Genomic DNA, 20,802 nt, shown 5'->3' on the forward strand with positions numbered 1-20,802 from the left:
ACCATGGCACTATTTAAAATAGAACATATTTATACTTTTTTAGGAGCAAATAGTTAAGTTCCCAAAAGACACTTCAATAGCAATAACAAAAATGTTGAATTGATACCCGCACCACAGTGTCAATCAAAAGTTCTTGTGTCACTCGCCTGAAGGTTGGCAGTTTCTTTTTACGCCGGATGCCCGTCATGACATGAACTTTATTTATTTATTTATTTATTTATTTATTAAGCATGTTTCACCCGGCAGGGATAAGGAATAACGTTATTGATCAAAAATCGTGATAATCAAAAGTGCACACACACATCAATGTCATATTGGCTCTTGTCTTTTTACCTCCTTAGCAGTCAGTGCATTTTAAGTGAAGGCTCCTTATATAAAGCGCAGGCCCATTAAGTCTGCTCGTGTGCTGCCCAAAAGTAAATAAGCGTCACATCAGTGGCGAGGCTTTGCCTTGTTTTCATGCCCAAAGTCGTTTTGAACGTCGCCTCTGCTGCATGCCAAGTGCGAGCACCGTAGCCGCAGCAAAAAGGACAATTACTGACAAAGAAACAACTCGTAACTTTGCAAACTCTGTTGTTTTAAACGGTAACCAAAACAGCAGCACCGACTAATGTACATTTAAGACTAATAAAAACATAAAAATTAGTAAATGTAATTATTTCAGTTTAAACATACAATAGATGACTGTAAATAGTGACTTGCTTGAGGGCATTACAACACTATTGCTAACCAGACCGGCAGCAACAAAGGATGCATATGTGCTTATTGGTTTGAAGATAAATAAACACCTTCCCTCAAAAAGACACATCCCCAGTGGTGTACATAAATATCTCACTTCAACTTCATAGTTTGTAGTGCTCACTTGAATCACTGTAGTTAACTGTTGAGTGCATTTGAACTTTGATAGCAAACAAAAACAGCGCTACGAAAATCAAACCAAAAAAATCTAACCGCTCCCTCAAATGGAGAGCTTGTATGTGTAATTAGCTCGCTTCATCGACCCTACATACTATTGTTGAAACTCAGGAACATAAATAAATAAATAATAAAATAGTCAAATGCTGAGCACATTTCAATTTTGAAATAGCAGCACCATTGGGTGTTAACTTAACATGAGACATCTCTTCTACGGGTAGAAAGTGTAATTATATCACTTTCGTAGAAAATAGTGTCCATGTGAAATAGTTAACTGCAGAGTGAATATGAACACTGTTGCTAACCAAACCATCAGCACCAAATAATCTACATGAAGTCCTCCCTCAAATAGACACTTCTAGGATAAATATAAATATGGCACTTCATATGTAGATGCTATTATTCACACATGGACATCAAAGGTTAGTTGCTGAGCACATTTAAAATCTGTTGCTGACCAAAACAGCAGCATGGCATCAGGTAAACAGAATGTGGCTAGTGCGTACCTCGTCGGTGTTGTAGATAATCTGCAGGCCAGAGCAGATCATCTCCACCAGGTAGAGCAGGAACAGGGAAACGGCGTCGATCTGCGGCAAGCACACAAGCGCAGCCACTTAAATTTTCTGCTGATTTTGAGTTTGCGATGCAAACGCAAGGCTCCTCGTTTTGCTAAAAATAAAAAAATAAAAAATAAAAGGAGTGGCACAAAGTAACGCTTAGTAATGCTAGCGTGGAACCACCAAGCATCGTGAGCAGATAAGTGACCCCGAAAGCTTCACTGTCCCATTAAACAAGCAGGGAAGCTCCAGTCCTGGATTTGGAACTTTTATTGTTGCTATGTGTCTTTACTGAACTGACCTGCAGGTGGTGGTATTGGTCGTAGGTGTGGATCTCATCGCCCGTGTCCACGTTGAACATGGAGTGCAGACATTTGGAGGGGCTGGGGTCCTGCTTAAACTGCTCCACCTACACAAACACACAAGATATCTCTGTGTAAAACAAATCTCTATGTGAAAAGATCTACAGTACCACCCGTGTGTAAGGGATCTCAGAGTCAACAGGATTGCCAAGGGAAAGACATGCAAGGGACCTCAGTGTGAAAAAGATCTCAGCATCAAGGACGTCTGCGGAAAAAGGACCTCTGAGTGAAATCAATCAGTGTGCTTTTGAAAGCGATCCCCGCATGGATCTCGAAATCAAATGAATCGAAATTGATCTGTGTGAAAATGATCGTGGAGTGAAATGGATCCGTGCGTGAAAGGGACCCCCCCCTGGTCCGAGTGATCTCTGAATGAAAGTGATCTTAGTGAAAGGGATCTCTCAGGGAAAGGGATCTCCAGGAGAAACCGATCTCGCAAAGAAAATAATCTATTTGTGAAACACATCTCAATTTGAAAGGGATCGCTGTGTGTCAGTTACCAACGAGCATAAGGAATTTCTCAGTGAGAAGCGTTCGCATATCAAGGACATTCTGCTGTGTTTTCATTTTGTGAAATAACGTGACCACGCGAGAGGGCTTTGTGTTTCATACCAGCAAGCGACGAAGGCTAAAGTGTTGACAGCCCAAACAAATATAATATAATGATTCCATTTTTTAGCGTGGATACCAGCGAATTGGGGGAGCATACATACATGAATACAAAGAAGAAAAATGTAATACATGAGTGTGAGTGAGGCTTGGTTTCATGTTATTTTCAAGAAATAACAGTAAGTCCACCCAATTTCATCTCATACAGTCTTTATGGCTCCTCATCTGTCAACCTGGTGAAAAGGGCTCATACTTGTAGCAAAATTCCAGGGGGCGCTACTGTGTGACATTTCTTTTCTTGTGTGTGTGTGTGTTTTTTTGGGGGGGGGGGGGGTTGTGTGGTGGCGACATGAAATCACAGCTGGGCCCCCAGCCGTTCCCTCTGTCACACAGAGTTATAAATAATTGGGCCTTTGTCCCACTTTTACCTCATTTGTTTCCACCCTTGCTGGCTCGCGCCATCATCAGAGCAGCCACTTTCTCATCCTCAATCTTTTTTTCTCTCCAAGTGCCACCGTACGTCCTCCTTCTGCACCAACTCCAACTGTTAACTAATATTCTACCTGCCTGCTCCTCTTTTTTTCCGCTCCAAATTTTGCGTGAAAATGTTTCCCTGAGGCAAAGTTTTTTTTTAACCTAACTTCTTTTGCATTATGTTTCCATATTTGTATTTATAATTATATTGTTATTCATTGTTACTCATGTTTTTATTTTATTTGCATTTTTATGATTTTATTGTTCAGACTATCTTTTAATATTACCGCAATCACATATTTTTTACATCTGCATTAAATAGATTTTAAGAAATATTTTTTTTATTTTCTATGATCTTTATTAATTACAAAATTATTAGCACTGCATTCCAAGATTGTCTTCCAATTTATATTTACATTGCCCAAAAAATTCTGCATGATTTTTGAAAATGTATTTTTTTTTAATTATGATTTTATTATTATCCTTATTTTTTTTTTATAATGTTATTATTGTTATTATTATTATTACATTATTATTATTATTGTTGGTGTTGTGTACATTTTCCTTAAATGTAAAAAAAAATTATCCAAATCTGGATTGTATTGGCATTGGTGGAGACCAGAAGACGTAAAGCCACACCCTCAAAAGGCAGCCTGACCAATCATGGTACAGCACAGAACAGATGTCTGACACATTGAATTCAGTCAAACTACATTTAAGCGCCTAAAAATATCTAATGTAGCTATGATTGGCACAAAGGATTGACAGAGTGCTGACAGTCAAACATAACAAATATGTAACACCGCTGACCTTATGAGCCTGCCTCATGTAGCAGTAGAGGATTCCTCTCATGCACTTGATGGCCGAGTGCTCCAGTTCGTGGGTGCGTCCCATGTCATCGTCAATGCGTCTGTAACCCAGAAACAGAGTACATGTTTAATTTGGATTCTTTGAAAGCCCAAATTCCCACTGAATAAGAAATAACTGTTCATAAAATCATTCTACTTCCTGCTTGTCAAGGCCAAAAAAAAAAAGAAGTATCATCAGAATCCCTACTGGATGACGTCAACGCAGTATTGCTAAGTATCTCTACCAAGAACATCACGAAGACCAATCAATTTCAATTTCAATTCTGCATGTGCCTAATGTTGTGGTCAGTGAGAATATACAAGCCGAAAACTCATTAATCAGATATGGTTGGCGGTTCTGAGATTTGGACGACAGGAGAACATGGCGTATGTTCATTATAATGCAATTGAACTGAGTGAATGAAGTTAAGTTATTGTGTGATACGCTCACACACAAGCACACGGCATCGAGCAGCAGAGAAAGTAACGCCACTCCGTGAGGCCGTCAGATGAGAATCATCTTAATTAAATCCCAGTGACAGTTCTAATAGGAGGCGGCCGTGACTGATGGCTCTGATCCGCCGCCGGTCACATCGCAACGCAGAGCTCTATTTTTAACGTCCCTCCTCTTCCATCTCCCTTTATTTTTTTTCCCCGCTTCCTTTTCTCCATCACGTCTTCACTCACTCCCGTACAGTCCTCGTGGCTCTTTTAGTTTGTTGTCCTCCTCATCTGTTCTAACTAAAATAGCCAATCTAAGAGGAGTGCAGGTGAAGAGGGCATGAACGCTTGGTAAAGTGCCTTCGTGGGGAGGGAAGAAAAACACAAAGTGTATTGTGTGCAAAGGCGGTGCGATGTGGCCTTCAAAAATAGAATAATCAATCTTTTTTTTATATTTATTTATTAAGCAAAAATCTGAATTCCTTCATGAAATAAATGACAACGACCTGGTTCAAAGTTTTGATCAGAAATAATTGATTTTTTTTTTCCTGAACAGAAAACAAGTGCCTTAAAATGAAAAAAACAAATCTCTGTTCAAAAGCTTTGGGTCCGCATTACAATTTTATGTGTTTTCCACTCAAAGGTTTTTGGGTCCTTTCAAATATCAAAATTTTAAATAAATACAATAGTCTATGGGGAAAAAAAACATCACATGAGCCACATGCTGCTTAACCCAAACATTTTCATCTATCGATATACTGTGATACTGACCGGTACGCTATGGCCAGCGCCCAAGCTCCCGCCGCACAATACAGGGAGTCCCGCACCTTGGCCTCTTTACATGTGGAGCAGGTCTTGACGGGGAAAAGGCCGGTGGTGGGACTCTGGTAGTCCAGTATGGTGGTTTTGACTGGCAAGAGATAGAGAAAAAAAATAAAGGCATGCTAAGAGGCACATCTTTTGTTGTAACCTGCATGAAGGTGTTCTGTATTTAAATACACATTTGAACTTGTTTTTTTTCATACATGAATGACCTGGTCAATCCATTTTGAAAATGTTGGCCCTTGTGCTCACAAATTTGCCCACCACTCTACTAATAAGTAGATACTAGATACCAAACATTAGGTACACCTGTAATCTAATAAGGTCCCCAACAAATCCTGATCTGCGGCCTTTAGAGCGTCATCCAATATATAAACTGCCACTTGCCACAATATAGTCCAACAAATGCAAATAGAGCATTTTTAGAGCACTATGAATGATTTTTTTTATCAAAGTGATTTATGTAAAATAAATACGAGAAATGTTACTCAACTGTAGGATTTGAATTTGCATCGCAGTGCTTGCATGACAATATGACACCCTCCACCAACAAAATATGCAGAAATATGTCCCCATCCAAGCTTCTGACATAGCCATTAATATATTTTACACACACACACACACACGGCTAGCAGTCGTACTGCTGCAGAGGTGACTAATCTAACTGGGGGGATCACGCCATTTTTCATCAGCATAGGCACCACAAATGGCAGGCGACATCCATTCTGCTGGTCGTTTGTTATACAGTCAGCGATAGTGAAGAATTTGGTCCAGCTGAGACACTTGACAGATGAACATATGGTCTCACAAAAGGTATAGAAGGCATTTATATTCACCCCCTACGCATGCATTAACTGTTGGAAATACATGTGCACATCCATCATCCAAACGGTTTGTGCTGTGGAGAACTCGTGGGAGGCAGACGTATTAAAATAATGCCACAGCAATAACAAAAAGGGTCAACGGCAAAATAAAACACGACTACCACATTAACAAGTACAAATAAATGTACTGTAAATCAAGCCAAAATTCTACAGGTAAAAAAAAAAAACATTTCTCAAAAGCTTCGCAATTCCAAAAAATTCAAAATACCACAAATTTGCAAAAAATTGCATAGTTTAAAACAAATAAAAAAATGCAAAATATTGCACAGGTAAATATATGAGCCCAAAAGTGATGAAAGTTCAAATAAATGAACCGTAAATGCCCCAAAAGTCGTCAGGTGGTAAAAAAAAAATCAGAAATCGCTCAAATGTAGTGCAAAATAAGACTATTTACCAAAATTGTACCAAATGTTAAAGAGATACTTGACTCATTGAACCATTTTCAGCAGTATATTTAATTAACTTTAATAATTGTTTGAGAAAAATAATATAGACAAGATATTACAGTAATTTCTGGACTATGAAGGCGCACCTGACTATAAGCCGCGCTAGCTAAATTTTAGGAATACTCGGGATTGTTACACATATAAGCCGCAGGTGTTTTAATGTTACCACACTGGTATATAAGCGTTTCCGCTATTTTTTTTCTACAGTGAGGGCACAAATTGTCTCGCTCTCATTCTGTCTCTTCTACTGTATTTGGGCTCATTTGGTTTGTTTTGCTCTGCCTGACGCTCTTGCGCTTCTTTTATAGCGCGCCCCCTTGTGATCTGATGGATAAGCCGCACCTTTGTATTAGCCGCAAGGTCGAATGCAAGTGAAAAAAGTAACGGCTTATAGTCCAGAAATGACTGGATCTTCTTACTGTTGAAAATGGCTCAATGAGTCAAGTATCCCTTTAAAATTAGACTACCGTAGATCTCCGAAAAGAAAGGATACAGACGTATAGAATGGATAAGTAACCTCACTATCAATCCTTTTATCCATCAAAGCAATTTCAATGAAAATGTCATCAAAGCACTACTTTTTCCCCCCTCAGTTGTCATCTTTAGTTTGGCTCCCCATCGTTCTCCCACCCATCCCATCGTCTTTCCTCATCAGTCCCCCGTGCAGCCGACGAGTCCGTTCTAAACCAGCCGACAGATGATTTAGTGCAACATTATCTTGATGGATGTCAAAATACCCTCCCCAAAAATCCCCTTAATTAGCATTTGGAAGAAGTCTTCAGAGCAAACTACTGTTGTGTGTGTGTGTGTGTGAGTTTCCTAATGCTGCTCATTTACACGCCAAGATGACTTGGTTGATGCGTGCGTCTCGGATCATTCTCAAGATCAAGACGACATTATTGCATTTTGGTTCTCAGGGGACACGCTGAGCTGGACTCAATTCCGTGCTCACACATCTTAAAGCGGACATATTATGGAGAATTAACTTTTAAATGTTTGTACACAAGGGCGGCGCGGTGGTTGACTGGTTAGCGCGTCCGCCTCCCAGTGCAGAGGACGTGAGATCGAGTCCGGGCTTCGGCCTTCCTGGGTGGGGTTTGCATGTTCTCCAAATTGTCCATAGGTGTGATTGTGAGTGTGGATGGTTGTTTGTCTCTGTGTGCCCTGCGATTGGCTGGCAACCAGTTCAGGGTGTACCCCGCCTACTGCCAGAAGCCAGCTGGGATAGGCTCCAGCAACCCCCGCGACCCTTGTGAGGACAAGCGGTTACGAAAATGGATGGATGGATGGATGGATGGATGTTTGTTCACAAACAGCAGAGGTCGCTGGAATGCTCAATTTCCCATCAAGTAGCAATGTACCAACCAAATTCATCTTGAGTTTACTGCCTATTTCTGAAAATGTGTATTGTTGTGACATCACAATATGGCTAATTTATATAATATAATAATCCTGCAGAGAAAAAAACACACAAAAAAAAGGTAACTTTTTTTGCAAGTCATGTTAGAATATCTACTGCGGGTCCCCCTAAATCCACAATTACTAAAAATTTTAACTACACATGACGAGTCAATCACAGTGGTGGCATTGTGGACAATTTTGCCGCAAAGCATCAAAGGCACGCACACACAAAAAAAAGGGGAAAATACAACAGGTTTGATTTGTCACTGTCTTCCTGCCTTGCCGCCGACACCGTGAGCAAGAGCAGGTAGCATATATTGGCAGAAGGGGCCTGGCTGCTGGCGATAACAACGTTGGCTTTGTTCCCCCGCTGGAATTGGACAGGCACTTCCTATAACAGCCACCCCACAAAACAATTAAATAAGCCTGACGGCGAGACTTATTTCCGTGCATCGCATCACCTGTTGGACTCCAAGTTACGATAATTGCCACCCGTTGTTTCACCAAGTGTGCGCAATGCGGCAGCTATCAGGCAAAACGCAGAAAGCGCACACACACACAAACCCACAAACCCACAATGAAATCCTTTATTTCTTACTTCCAAGAAATAGTCTGAAATGAAGTTCACCTCGATTTCCACACTTTTCCTTTCCATTTGTATAGCAGCCCGTCGAGGCAGGATAATCAGTCTGGCCAAATTGCACTCACAACATAATCAGCCTAATGACAAATGCCATATTGCTACCTTCGTAATATCAACATCCGACCAATCACATTTAACATGATCAAAGAAATTCTCATATTATTTTATTCATACTTGGCCCTACCTCTGTTGGAATACATACTGTGTATCCTGCAGTCAATAAACAACATATAACCTTAAAGATTGTGACCAAGCAAATTCCACACAAAGAGAGTCTTAGGAAATTTGAGTTGAAAACTATTGTACATACTGTATGTACAGTCCACCCTCAAATAAGTTACTTGCACAATTGTTGTGAACGCCACACCAAACAACATTCCACGTCATCAAAGACATTTCGACATTCATATGCGGTTTAATCATACCCCGTTCTCTACCAACGGCTAACTAAGCTAGGTGCGGTACTATCCATCAAATAAGTTACTTGCACAGTCACCATGTAACACCCCCGCCATCCCTGGGGAACATAAAACCAATGCTGTGTTTCATGGAACACCAGGACAGGAAAAAGCACTTTGGCCGGGAAATTGCCTTTAATCGATGCTGTTCCTGCTGAGGACGTGTTTTCTCTGCTGTAGCAAATACGAACACACTTACCTGAAACACTCCCAAACACACACACACACACAGCTCTTAACAATAGGAAAGTGTCAGATGGAATCATAAACTCAATAGTTGGGCTGTACTTTGTAGGGCTATTGTGTGCTTTGTGGAGCCCCCACTTGGCTGTCGTTGTACACCACTTAGGCGGCGTCGCTTCGCAATGCGGATAGAAGATAAGAGTACTTACCAGCATTGTAGTAGCGGTCCAGCTTCTCCCACAGGGGCTCATCCTCGCGGTGGAGGATGGACAGCTTGAGAGGCTCATAGATGGATCCTTAGATAGGACGCAAGTGTTACTCTTTAAACAGTGACGGACAAAGTTTTTGTCCAGATGATACAGAAGGCTGGTTGACCTTGGTTAAAATTGAGATTACATTTCCCCCGTAGGATTTACAGTGGAACTTAAAAGGGTGTCCAATTTTGGAATTTCACCAAAGATTTTGCCTTTTCATTTGCACTTTACATGAATCACGTTACACAAGAGTCAAACAAAAACCAAAATGCTACATGAGATGTTAGCATGACTACCGTATGTATTAAAGTAGCTCGGTACAAAACAACCCCGCCCTCCCAAAAAAGCCATAAAGGACAGCTTGAGAGGCTCATAGATGGATCCTTAGATAGGACGCAAGTGTTACTCTTTAAATAGTGACGGACAAAGTTTTTGTCCAGATGATACAGAAGGCTGGTTGACCTTGGTTAAAATTGAGATTACATTTTCCCCCGTAGGATTTACAGTGGAACTTAAAAGGGTGTCCAATTTTGGAATTTCACCAAAGATTTTGCCTTTTCATTTGCACTTTACATGAATCACGTTACACAAGAGTCAAACAAACAAAAATGCTACATGAGATGTTAGCATAACTACCGTATGTATTAAAGTAGCTCGGTACAAAACAACCCCGCCCTCCCAAAAAAGCCATAAAGGACAGCTTGAGAGGCTCATAGATGGATCCTTAGATAGGACGCAAGTGTTACTCTTTAAATAGTGACGGACAAAGTTTTTGTCCAGATGATACAGAAGGCTGGTTGACCTTGGTTACAATTTAGATTACATTTTCCCCGTAGGATTTACAGTGGAACTTAAAAGGGTGTCCAATTTTGGAATTTCACCAAAGATGTTGCCTTTTCATTTGCACTTTACATGAATCACGTTACACAAGAGTCAAAGAAAAACAAAAATGCTACATGAGATGTTAGCATAACTACCGTATGTATTAAAGTAGCTCGGTACAAAACAACCCCGCCCTCCCAAAAAAGCCATAAAGGACAGCTTGAGAGGCTCATAGATGGATCCTTAGATAGGACGCAAGTGTTACTCTTTAAATAGTGACGGACAAAGTTTTTGTCCAGATGATACAGAAGGCTGGTTGACCTTGGTTAAAATTGAGATTACATTTTTCCCCGTAGGATTTACAGTGGAACTTAAAAGGGTGTCCAATTTTGGAATTTCACCAAAGATGTTGCCTTTTCATTTGCACTTTACATGAATCACGTTACACAAGAGTCAAAGAAAAACAAAAATGCTACATGAGATGTTAGCATAACTACCGTATGTATTAAAGTAGCTCGGTACAAAACAACCCCGCCCTCCCAAAAAAGCCATAAAGGACAGCTTGAGAGGCTCATAGATGGATCCCTAGATAGGACGCAAGTGTTACTCTTTAAATAGTGACGGACAAAGTTTTTGTCCAGATGATACAGAAGGCTGGTTGACCTTGGTTAAAATTGAGATTACATTTTCCCCGTAGGATTTACAGTGGAACTTAAAAGGGTGTCCAATTTTGGAATTTCACCAAAGATGTTGCCTTTTCATTTGCACTTTACATGAATCACGTTACACAAGAGTCAAAGAAAAACAAAAATGCTACATGAGATGTTAGCATAACTACCGTATGTATTAAAGTAGCTCGGTACAAAACAACCCCGCCCTCCCAAAAAAGCCATAAAGGACAGCTTGAGAGGCTCATAGATGGATCCCTAGATAGGACGCAAGTGTTACTCTTTAAATAGTGACGGACAAAGTTTTTGTCCAGATGATACAGAAGGCTGGTTGACCTTGGTTAAAATTGAGATTACATTTTTCCCGTAGGATTTACAGTGGAACTTAAAAGGGTGTCCAATTTTGGAATTTCACCAAAGATTTTGCCTTTTCATTTGCACTTTACATGAATCACGTTACACAAGAGTCAAACAAAAAAATATGCTACATGAGATGTTAGCATAACTACCGTATGTATTAAAGTAGCTCGGTACAAAACAACCCCGCCCTCCCAAAAAAGCCATAAAAAAAAAAAAAGAAGAAGCACAAGCAACCCCAAAAAAAAGTTTTGAGTTGTATGTGAAAGTCCCTCTGATCCACTGGGGTAAACCTCAACGTACAAGCACCAAGTTGGGAGGCAATAAGTACGCTGACACCTGCTCGGCACCTTTCAATGCGGGCAAAACCAGATCGTAAGAGAGTCCAACCTCTCTCAAAATGAGCGGAACCAGAGCCTAAGCTGTGTGTCAAGCAGAGTCTGACTACATGACAGTTAAGAATGAGTGCTATGCTGCTCTGATTTTCACACTTGTGTGACACGTAAGAGAATATTACTTTTGCTATTGCCAGCACAGCCTCAGACAACGTAATTTGCTTTCTCTTTCCATTATTTCCTACGGGAAAATTGAATTCTCTCTTCGGAAGTAGATGATTTATTTTTTCCTAATTATAAATTTTCACTTCCATTGACCACAAAAGGAAAAAAGTAAGGTAAGACATTGGTTGGTACCGTATGTGGCCCGCCAGCAGATTTTTTTTTTTGAGGGAATCCCCTCAAGTCTCTGACTTTTTTTTTCTCACCATCTTCAGACTCGTCTCGCTGTCCCGGTGATTTGCATTTTAATAGACCTGACCTCAGGTCAACACCACAAGGTAGTGAACATTTCACATTCCCACTGAAATTAGCATAATTTCCATCATATTAAAAATTTCAGGGGATGGGGACAAAGGGGACAGATAAAGCTCTTTTGAAGAGTGTAGATGTGAAGTTCAACAGTCAAATTGTACTTTCTAACATGGAATCATTCTGGTGTACGTGTGCTACTATAATCCCATGACTAAATTCACTATATTGCCTCTTTATGCATTTTAAAGACATTTGAGTCCAATATTACAGTGATTTACTGACTGTTCGGTAAATATGGCTTTTATTAGTGGTAAAACATTATGTGTATTTAAATTCAGATTTTTTTTTTCCCGGTATGGAGCTTATTGGGTAAGGGCAGGAACTGTAACAAAACACAAACAGTGTAGCTATGCTTCCATCATAATTTGTTTTTATATGTACACAAAAAAAGGCATACACAAACTACAGTTTTATTTTCCTAAAAAAAAAAAAAAAAAAACATTCACTCATATGTTATTGTGTTTATTTATGGGATAATTTTATACTTAACACTAAAGATATGCTGCTTTGCTTCAATGTTAAATGACAAAAAACGGCTGCTGTTGCACTTGCATTCAAAGACAAGTTTTAGGCTATTACATTTAGTTACATGTATGTATATATTTTTTTTTGGATGAATGTTGACAATCAAAAATCTCTCAGGATAACCATAAAGGGGCTTTGAAATATGCTGCTTTGCTATGACATTAAATGAGGGAAAACTATTGATGTTTCACTATCCAAAATTATGTAATCTGATAGATATTAAAAAATAGGTCATTATACATTGAATTGTGTAAATTAATTGGTTTTCTTTTAATTTAAAAATTCATTAAACATACATTCACATTAAAAACTGTATTGGTTCTCACACTGTACCCAATGTGAACATAATAGTCATCTTAAAACCAAGTCATTGGTAAGCATGCTGCTTGTTACACATGCAGCATTTTCACAAATGCAGGCCAAGGGCAATTAATTATTCAAGAACGTGACAAGTATTTGTATACATTTTTTAAACCATTTCTCTCTCATCATTTCCCCAAAAATGACAAAAATAATTAAATTAAATAGTAATAATCACAACTAGTGTAATATATTTTATTCTATATTGCCACCAGACATGTGGCTATTATCTAATTTCATTTCATTCCCTATGCCTAATTATTTCTGATTAATGTTGAAATGGAATCTGATTTTTTTTTAATTTAAATATCAGCTTTACAGATGCCGCATCTGCTCTGCAGGGAATCTGTGTTGTAGTAGTAAGGACAACAACTCTAAAGGCCTTTTCACCGCACTTGATTTTCTTAAGTGTTGACTGTGGGGCAGGGCGCAGGGACGACGGCGGTACGATGCAAACTTACCCATATTTAAAACTGGTTGCTTTGTGGCCTACCAGGAACTAGCATGAATTGTTTTCCCACTAGGTGATCTATAGATTTTAGCACTCTGAATTCACTCTGCCAACCATTCACCTACTGGATTCGCCGACACCGCTCCCGAGTTGACTTTTTTTTTACTTGAGGCACGGCGCCACGATGACAAACGTCCACCCTGTGCCCTGTTAAGTACCAAGTGTTAAAAGGCCTGAACACATGCTATTTGTGCTATCATAGTTCACCTATTGGTAGCACACGTGTTTTTTTTCCTGAGGGATAATTTATTTGAGGTCAGGTGTTTATTGGTTCAATCGAGGCACAGCCTTTACACAATTCTACCACATCACCACTTCAAACGTATATAGTGTAATTAGCTATTGCACCAACACTGTATGGACAAGAGTATTAGGACACACCTCCTGGTCAATTCATTTCAATCAGTCAATAAAAGAGAATTTGTATGTTGTTTTCATTATAAAGACAGCAAAATCATTTTCAGTCGTGGAGGAAACACTTCATTCACGACACTGAACACTCAGTGCAGCTCTGCTTACCTTTTGGCTTTAACATGATGGTCAGAGAGTGTATGTTCAGCTGACATAATGACAAATGGTTGCCCAGCCACGCTGGCAAATCACGGGTTAAATTTAATGTGGTGGCAGGCTTATGCAAATTAGCTATACTATTATATTAGAAACCAGCAAAATGCAAGACCGCTCGCTTTTGAGGAATACTGTAGTCAAATAACAAACGCTTTAGTGTACTTGGGTGTTGATTTTGACACTTTCATTTTCACGCATAAGCACTCCAGGGACCCAACTATTTCTACACAAGCGACTCAAAGTCCATTTACCGTAATATTTCTTCTTTAATAATAGACCAATAGGGTAACAACTGCACTTTTTCTTTCACGTTTCACTTTCGGAGGTGGAATGTGTCCCAATACTTTTGTCAACATGACATATTTGCTGTTCCCCCATTGAACCATGCCATATTTTCCTGAATTATTTAATTGTATTTGCTCCTTTTCACCTGCTGCTACTTACCCAGTCTTTGGACTTTCTGATGAGGCCGCTTTATCCCAGCCATTTTCAAAAGGTGAAATTAAGGCCAATCGTCTCTCTCTCTCTCAGCTAAATCACAAATCTACAGCAAGAGGCAGTTAGTAGCACACGTTAGGATTTTGAACACATGCATGAATTAACATTGAATTACATGATTATGATGTTATCAAACAGAAGGCATGCAACAAATTTGAGTTATGGAGTGATAATGGGAAACATGTTACATTAATACCAAACTGCAATTTTAGAAGAATGTGTGTTAAAAAGTTTTTTAATTCAAAAGTTACAATGCAACAGCACTGCAATATGTCGTCACAATTATGACTAATTTGATATGCTAATTCCAATAAATAAAACATATTTACTTCTTGAAAAGCTGTTGGATTGTCTTGTCATGTTTTTAATACTCTGTCAACCACAATTCGAGCCCAACAGATGGAATATGCACAGATTTAGGGAAAACTTGAGTAAAAAATGAAGACGTCTTGGATGGACTGCAGGGTGTTGTACATTGAATCAATGATGTATGTTTTATTTTATTTTATTGTTTTTATTTCTTGTGAGGTAAACAGGTGGCGCACTGGCCTGAAACAGATTCTGCAGCTTTCTACTTTCTGATGAGTTGTATTGCAAAATCTTCCTGTTCCTCAAGATGCACAACATGCAAGACATCACTAGTACTACTGCCACCATATTTCATTTATAGAGGAATTGGTGTTAAAAGTGTTACAATCTGCTTCTTATAAACTGTATCGTCTGGGGGTGCTGATTTATTGAGATTTTTTTTTGCTTCTTCTTCTTTTAAAAAGAACATCCGAGACTGTCTGAAAAGTCCAGCAAACAGGTGGGACAGTAACCTGATATGTGTCTGCTTGCTGGTGGTTTTGTTGCGAAATCTTCCTGTTCTTCAAGATGCATCAACATGCACCACACACGAATTTGAAGCCAGGCTTTTATAACTACTGCAGAAGTGAGAGGGTCTCAAAATAGCCCGCCCCCAAATGCTGCACATTAAAACCTCTGACCTTTCACGCTTGGACCAGTCAGCGTATCCACTGCAAATGCAACCACCCCGCGTTAAAAACATTTCACAGGCACGCACACAAAGACAAGAAAAAGGAAAGTCGTAATACGAGGATGAGGTGAAAAGGGTAAATCTGACCTGATCTTTTTGATCGGGCTTTAAATTCCAGCAGTTTCCAACCGACATCAGCCAAACTCGCCATGGTTGCTAAAGTACTCAAATAAAACAAACCAATGTGTGTACAAGAAGCTTCTGGTATATACTTTCAAAATAAATAACACAGTCCCGTTGTCTCTGTAAAAATAGACATTTTTAATTAATGCAACAAGTCATTTTAATTAAAATAATTTAATTATTGTGTTTAATTAGGACTTTACCCGTGGTTTTTAATATAATTGAATTATGATAAAGGCTCTAAATCTTTATTTTGAAACAAAACAAACTACATCCGGCTGGCTGATATTAATACCGTTGCTTTGCTGCTGCTGTCAACTGTCAAACTAGCCGAGCACGACACTGTCAAAAACCCGGAAGTGAATATATAGCACAGTTTTACCTAATTACAGGCATTTTATGTATATATTTTGAATCCTTACTAAAATAAAACAAATTAAAAAAGTAATATATCCCAATATTTTCTATTTAATTGCTCGTTCAACGTAAAAACGCTGTTATTTCCTGCTTGCCGTAAAGCTTCGCATCGGATGACGACCGGTGTTGTTGTCAAACGGCAAACTGCTCGCTGCTCGCTGCGAGATGTTCCCATCAAATTGGACTGTTTTGGGTTTTTTGTTCCAATTTATCGCCAGGCATCACACGCTTGCCCTTCAGGATGTCACGAACGACCTGTTCGGCGCCGAAAACAATGGCACGGTGGCGGCTTTCGGTGACTTTAACGCCGACAAGCAGACAGACATCTTCATCATCAGGGAGCGTATGTTCACTACCTGTCATAATGACATACAGTCGCGCAGTATGATGCTTAATGTTTTTGCTTATTCACCTACTTATCATTTATTATTGTTTTGTTTTAGAGTCCGAGCTGTTAATCTTCTTGGCTGACTCCAAGGCACCTTACTTCAAGCCCAAGGTGCACATCTCAAAAGGCATCTTGCCAAGGTAACTTAGTTTTCATTGAGTTACATTTTAAACACTCCATTGATAATACAGTGAAGCCTTGGCTGGTCCTGGTCAAATCAATTGACCGTAATATTTCCCTGTTAATGTGTTTTGTACAGTGACACAGTCCTTACCAGTGTGGTCCCCGGCGACTATGATGGAGATTCCCAGATGGATGTTCTTCTCACGGCTCAGATGAACCCAATGTTGTCTTCGGTTTTCATCTTTTGGGGGGACAACCAGACGTTAGGTACGTTGTGTATGCAAAAGTCATGGGCCAAGGAAGAGTGCTTTGCATGTAGATGAGGGAGACGATAAAGGTGTGTTTGGCTCTCTGCAGATATGACAAGTTGGCTTAGGCTGAATAAGACCTTCAGGGATCAACCTCTGGTGATGGAGTAAGAATGACTTTTATTAAGGCATATTTCCATTTGCATTATTCTCATTCATGCTGTTTTTAATGCTGTCAATTTGATCTTTTCTTGCAGTTTCAACGGTGACATGATACCGGATATATTTGGAGTCACGAGTCAGTCGACCACTGAATTTTGCTCTCTGACTAATAGGTGATTTATATTTACATCAGCTTAATAGGTTATTCCATTTAATAATGATTGGGAATTTTGTAATATTTTATATAAAGTAATATTTTGAAAATTTTTAATAAGTGTGTTAAAGAAGAAGGAATTTCCTATTTTAATGGTGACTCCTCGAAAATATCCATCCAACTTTGACATCATGCTCCACCCACAAAAAATGGTGTCAGCAGTAAAACTGCAAAGCTGTAAAGCAATTTGGCATTGCCAATCTGTCTAGTACACTGACTCCACCAGGGCGCCAAAGATCAGGGGTGCTGTGGGAAATTTTCCAGTCTGACTGAATTTGTCAATAATTAATTTGAAGTTTGTATAAACATCTGAGATAAGATCATAATCATTTCAGTCTTTCATCTTTTTGTGCCTTTTTTTGGTGATATGCAATATTTTTCTAACATACAATGGGTGCCTTGGAAAACACTCTTAGACTCTTTGGCACTTTTCCACCGGACCAGTTCCACACCGAAGCGGCATTTTTTGACCCCGGATGTCCGCGTCCCCATTGGACTTTTTCGGTGGCCCAGCAGTTCCAACAGAACCGCTTTTTAGAACCATCTCGGAGGTGGTTCTGCAGCGCCGGTCGTCTAGGCAATGGAGGCCGCGTAGTGTCATTGTGGTGTGGAAGCGTGTCGTGCGGGCCTAATGGAAAAGCGGCATAAGATACCCTCCTCCGATTGGGTCTTATTTGGGTAAATTCCCTTGTAGAAGTTCATTAAAGTACAAACTTTGGAATTAATCCAAAATGGCTGCTTCAAACCAAAATGACAAACTTCCTTTTCAGTTTTCAGTTCAGGTCCTTGTGACTTTTTTGTAGGTCCTGTTATGACAGACACGCACACAAATAGCAGAATTTTCGGGTATGCTGGAGAGTATTGCTTTGTTTGAAATAAAAGTAAATACCGTAATTTACGATCCTATTAATATGTTTGTATTTTGGAATTTGGAGACACCAACAAAAAAACAACAACTCAGTAGTAAAATTGACATTTCTATCAATAACAAGACCAATTCCAGGGATTTGAAGAACTTTTTAAACTACATAATACTTCTTTGGCTTTTTGCCTTTAATTGATAGGACAGTTTGATGAACACCTGCTCGAGATTTTGCCCAACTGAGCCCTGATCTTCAAAAGATATCCTAGTAGACTGATGACTGAGGCTAATTGGTGAAGCTCTTTTTTTGCCTACGCCACCTGAGTGATTCTGAGAATTTGTCATGAAAAAGAGACATGTTTTCTTCCAGAAAATGTTGGTGAGCATCCACATTTTTAAGCTTTCTTTTCCCTACTTTTTTAGGGATCCTGCGTGTCAGAGCGCTCTGAGTTCACCCGTCAACATGCGCATGCCTCATTCGAACGCCTTCATCGACCTCAACAAGGACTTAACCGCCGGTAAGTTTCAGACAAGACGTCTGTTACCAGAGGAGGTGACTGAATGATTAAGTTCAGATTCCTTCGGTGCTTGTGTAAAGTGATATTCAAACGGCAGGATTACGTTGTACCCTTGTTGGAAAGAGCAGGTTTTGCTACTTAATCCGCATCACTGCCGGATTTACTGCATGCGCGTATTTGTGTTTGTGTCGGGCTGAACGTTCGATGAACTACGTGAGTCTGTTGATAAGTTGTCAGTCTGCAGTACACTATTTAAATTAAATTAAATAATAAATGGTATCTACCCAATAAATGCTGGGTTACAATTTTCAGCCACCTTAATTGGGTAGATTTTTGGAGTAAAGAGTACCTTAAACATGCATTGAGTAAAGTTTACCTCACATTTTGCTATCACATTCCACAATTCAGTTACTCATTACATACACAGAATTATTATACTATAAAAACAACAATGGTCTAAAAAAAAAAATCAATATAACATTGTTTTGTTTTTAGGAAAATGTAACATCAATTGCTTGGTTTCTTTTTTGGAAACAATAATGACTTTTTATCAGTCTGATTTATTTATGTTTCTTTTTTACCGGGTTAAAATATCCCTTAACTGGAGGCTGAGTGCTACTGTTTTTTGTTATTACTTTTTTTCCATGTGGCTAGAACTGCATTTCTTGTCCCTTACCCAATATGTTCCATGTGGCAACTAATAAACCTGGCTGACTGCATAGACTATTAAACTCATAATATTTGGTTTAACTTATTTAGCTCCATGCTGCTTGAGTAATTATTTGTGGAGGCAGAAGAATACACCAAAATGAGGAAACTATTTATTTTGTTGCATATCGCAGCATGAAAATGGGATCTGACACAAGCGCTGACTCACTGCAATCGTACTACAGAACCATGAATCAGCATCCCGGTTCTTGTGTTCGAGGAGGAAAAAAAAAAACAATAGCCTTGGGCTAATTGCTATAGTCTCATTTGAATGTGTGCTTATTTAGATGATTGCGTCCGAGGGAAAATATTCTACATGCGGCTAAAAAGTGTGCTTATTTGACTCATTCATCACAAAATGACAATATGACTGTCAGAAGACATTATTTAAAACATTTTCAACAGAATGATAGTTTGTAAAACTTTCAAGCTATTTACTCCAGTAGGATTATTCCAAACAAAACATTCACATATGAAATGATGGAAGACATTTGTCCTAGAGGTTCATCTTAAAACGTTTTAAGTTCTGTACATGTGCACAGGAACGTTTTTAAGTTAACATTTCATTTAAAACAAAATGCATCAATTTATATACATCAATAATCACTATTAGTGTTTTGAATTGGTGCTTTATTCTTTCTCCCTCATACAATTACACAATAAATGTGTGTGTGTATATAAAACCATATGCATTCACAGTGCTTATTTGTGTTTGTCTAAGAAGTGGCACTGTCCGTCTTTACTATCAGAACGATACCAAAATAGTATTGCATGCTAAAAAGCTTCAGTCTCGCCTCTGTCCTGACTGGCCTGTATCAGCACATCCTCATCATTCACAATGTGACTATCTTGAACTAAAAACAGGTCCTCTTTAAAGTGCCAGCTATTCAGACAAGATGCCATCGTAGTAGTGGCATTCAGTAGACCATACACATACAGGACTCGAGACTCACAGTAGGAATCAATCAGGAGGCCCAAAAACGAATGTAATGCTCTTGTTTACTAAGAGAGAACGAAATTTGCCATTTTCCCTACCATTGAATGGAGAAATCACTTTGCTTTCGTTCTGCTCGCCCGTCTCTCGGCCAGCTAAGTGCGACACTGTCACTCATGCTTAGTGGGGTTTTTTAAACACTCTGGAAACTAATCCCCATGTTTTAGGTAATCACGGGGGATTTAGCAGTGTCATATGCACCGCGGGTATCGTTTTGAGGCGCATGGTTTTTAGTCCCAGGGCAGCACGTTTTAATTCATTTCTAATCTGTTTTAGGAATTAATGGAAAGTCGATAAAGGTATTTTTTTTCGTTGCTGGCTTCGAACCTTCCAGCGAAGGTTTGTGGTTAATATTTAATGCGCTTCCGCACAGATTGTGTTTTTGCACCAATTAGTTTGTTTTATTAAGTGCCACAGCCCAGAAGAAGTAGTTTGTGAATAAGTAAAACTTGCATGCTGCTTTTGGGAGTCAAAACATTATCTAGGTGAACCAGTGTGTCAAGTCTAGATGGTCGCAAATACAAAAAATGAT

The 20,802-nt window shown here is 39.2% G+C and overlaps 2 protein-coding genes across 6 annotated transcripts in view; one reads left to right on the plus strand and one right to left on the minus strand.

Annotated features, from left to right (window-relative positions):
• The window catches only part of phkb (phosphorylase kinase, beta), a 65,451-nt gene extending 49,703 nt beyond the window's left edge, over window positions 1-15,748 (minus strand). For 2 of the 5 annotated variants that reach the window (XM_086071024.1, XM_086071025.1), the window contains exons 1-7: window positions 15,601-15,669; window positions 15,464-15,493; window positions 9,253-9,339; window positions 4,978-5,116; window positions 3,728-3,827; window positions 1,774-1,881; window positions 1,422-1,502 (exon numbers count right to left, since the gene is read on the minus strand). In XM_086071024.1, the coding sequence (XP_085927150.1) occupies window positions 1,422-1,502; window positions 1,774-1,881; window positions 3,728-3,827; window positions 4,978-5,116; window positions 9,253-9,339; window positions 15,464-15,493; window positions 15,601-15,664 (609 nt within the window). In that variant the 5' untranslated portion in view covers window positions 15,665-15,669. Of the gene's footprint in view, window positions 1-1,421; window positions 1,503-1,773; window positions 1,882-3,727; window positions 3,828-4,977; window positions 5,117-9,252; window positions 9,340-14,420; window positions 14,521-15,463; window positions 15,494-15,600 lie in introns of all 5 variants that reach the window. The other 3 variants (XM_086071026.1, XM_086071027.1, XM_086071028.1) reach the window with 2 other exon arrangements.
• A 406-nt stretch (window positions 15,749-16,154) lies between these two features.
• The window catches only part of itfg1 (integrin alpha FG-GAP repeat containing 1), an 86,339-nt gene continuing 81,691 nt past the window's right edge, over window positions 16,155-20,802 (plus strand). The window contains exons 1-6 of the mRNA XM_086072213.1: window positions 16,155-16,396; window positions 16,497-16,581; window positions 16,701-16,831; window positions 16,922-16,979; window positions 17,070-17,147; window positions 18,474-18,568. Coding sequence (XP_085928339.1) covers window positions 16,219-16,396; window positions 16,497-16,581; window positions 16,701-16,831; window positions 16,922-16,979; window positions 17,070-17,147; window positions 18,474-18,568 — 625 coding nt within the window. The 5' untranslated portion in view covers window positions 16,155-16,218. The remainder of the gene's footprint in view (window positions 16,397-16,496; window positions 16,582-16,700; window positions 16,832-16,921; window positions 16,980-17,069; window positions 17,148-18,473; window positions 18,569-20,802) is intronic.

This window comes from Leptonotus elevatus, chromosome 3 (genome assembly GCF_054856555.1).
Source record: "Leptonotus elevatus isolate MCC_2025b chromosome 3, RoL_Lele_1.0, whole genome shotgun sequence".
In the NCBI taxonomy this organism is placed as follows: Eukaryota; Metazoa; Chordata; class Actinopteri; order Syngnathiformes; family Syngnathidae; genus Leptonotus; species Leptonotus elevatus.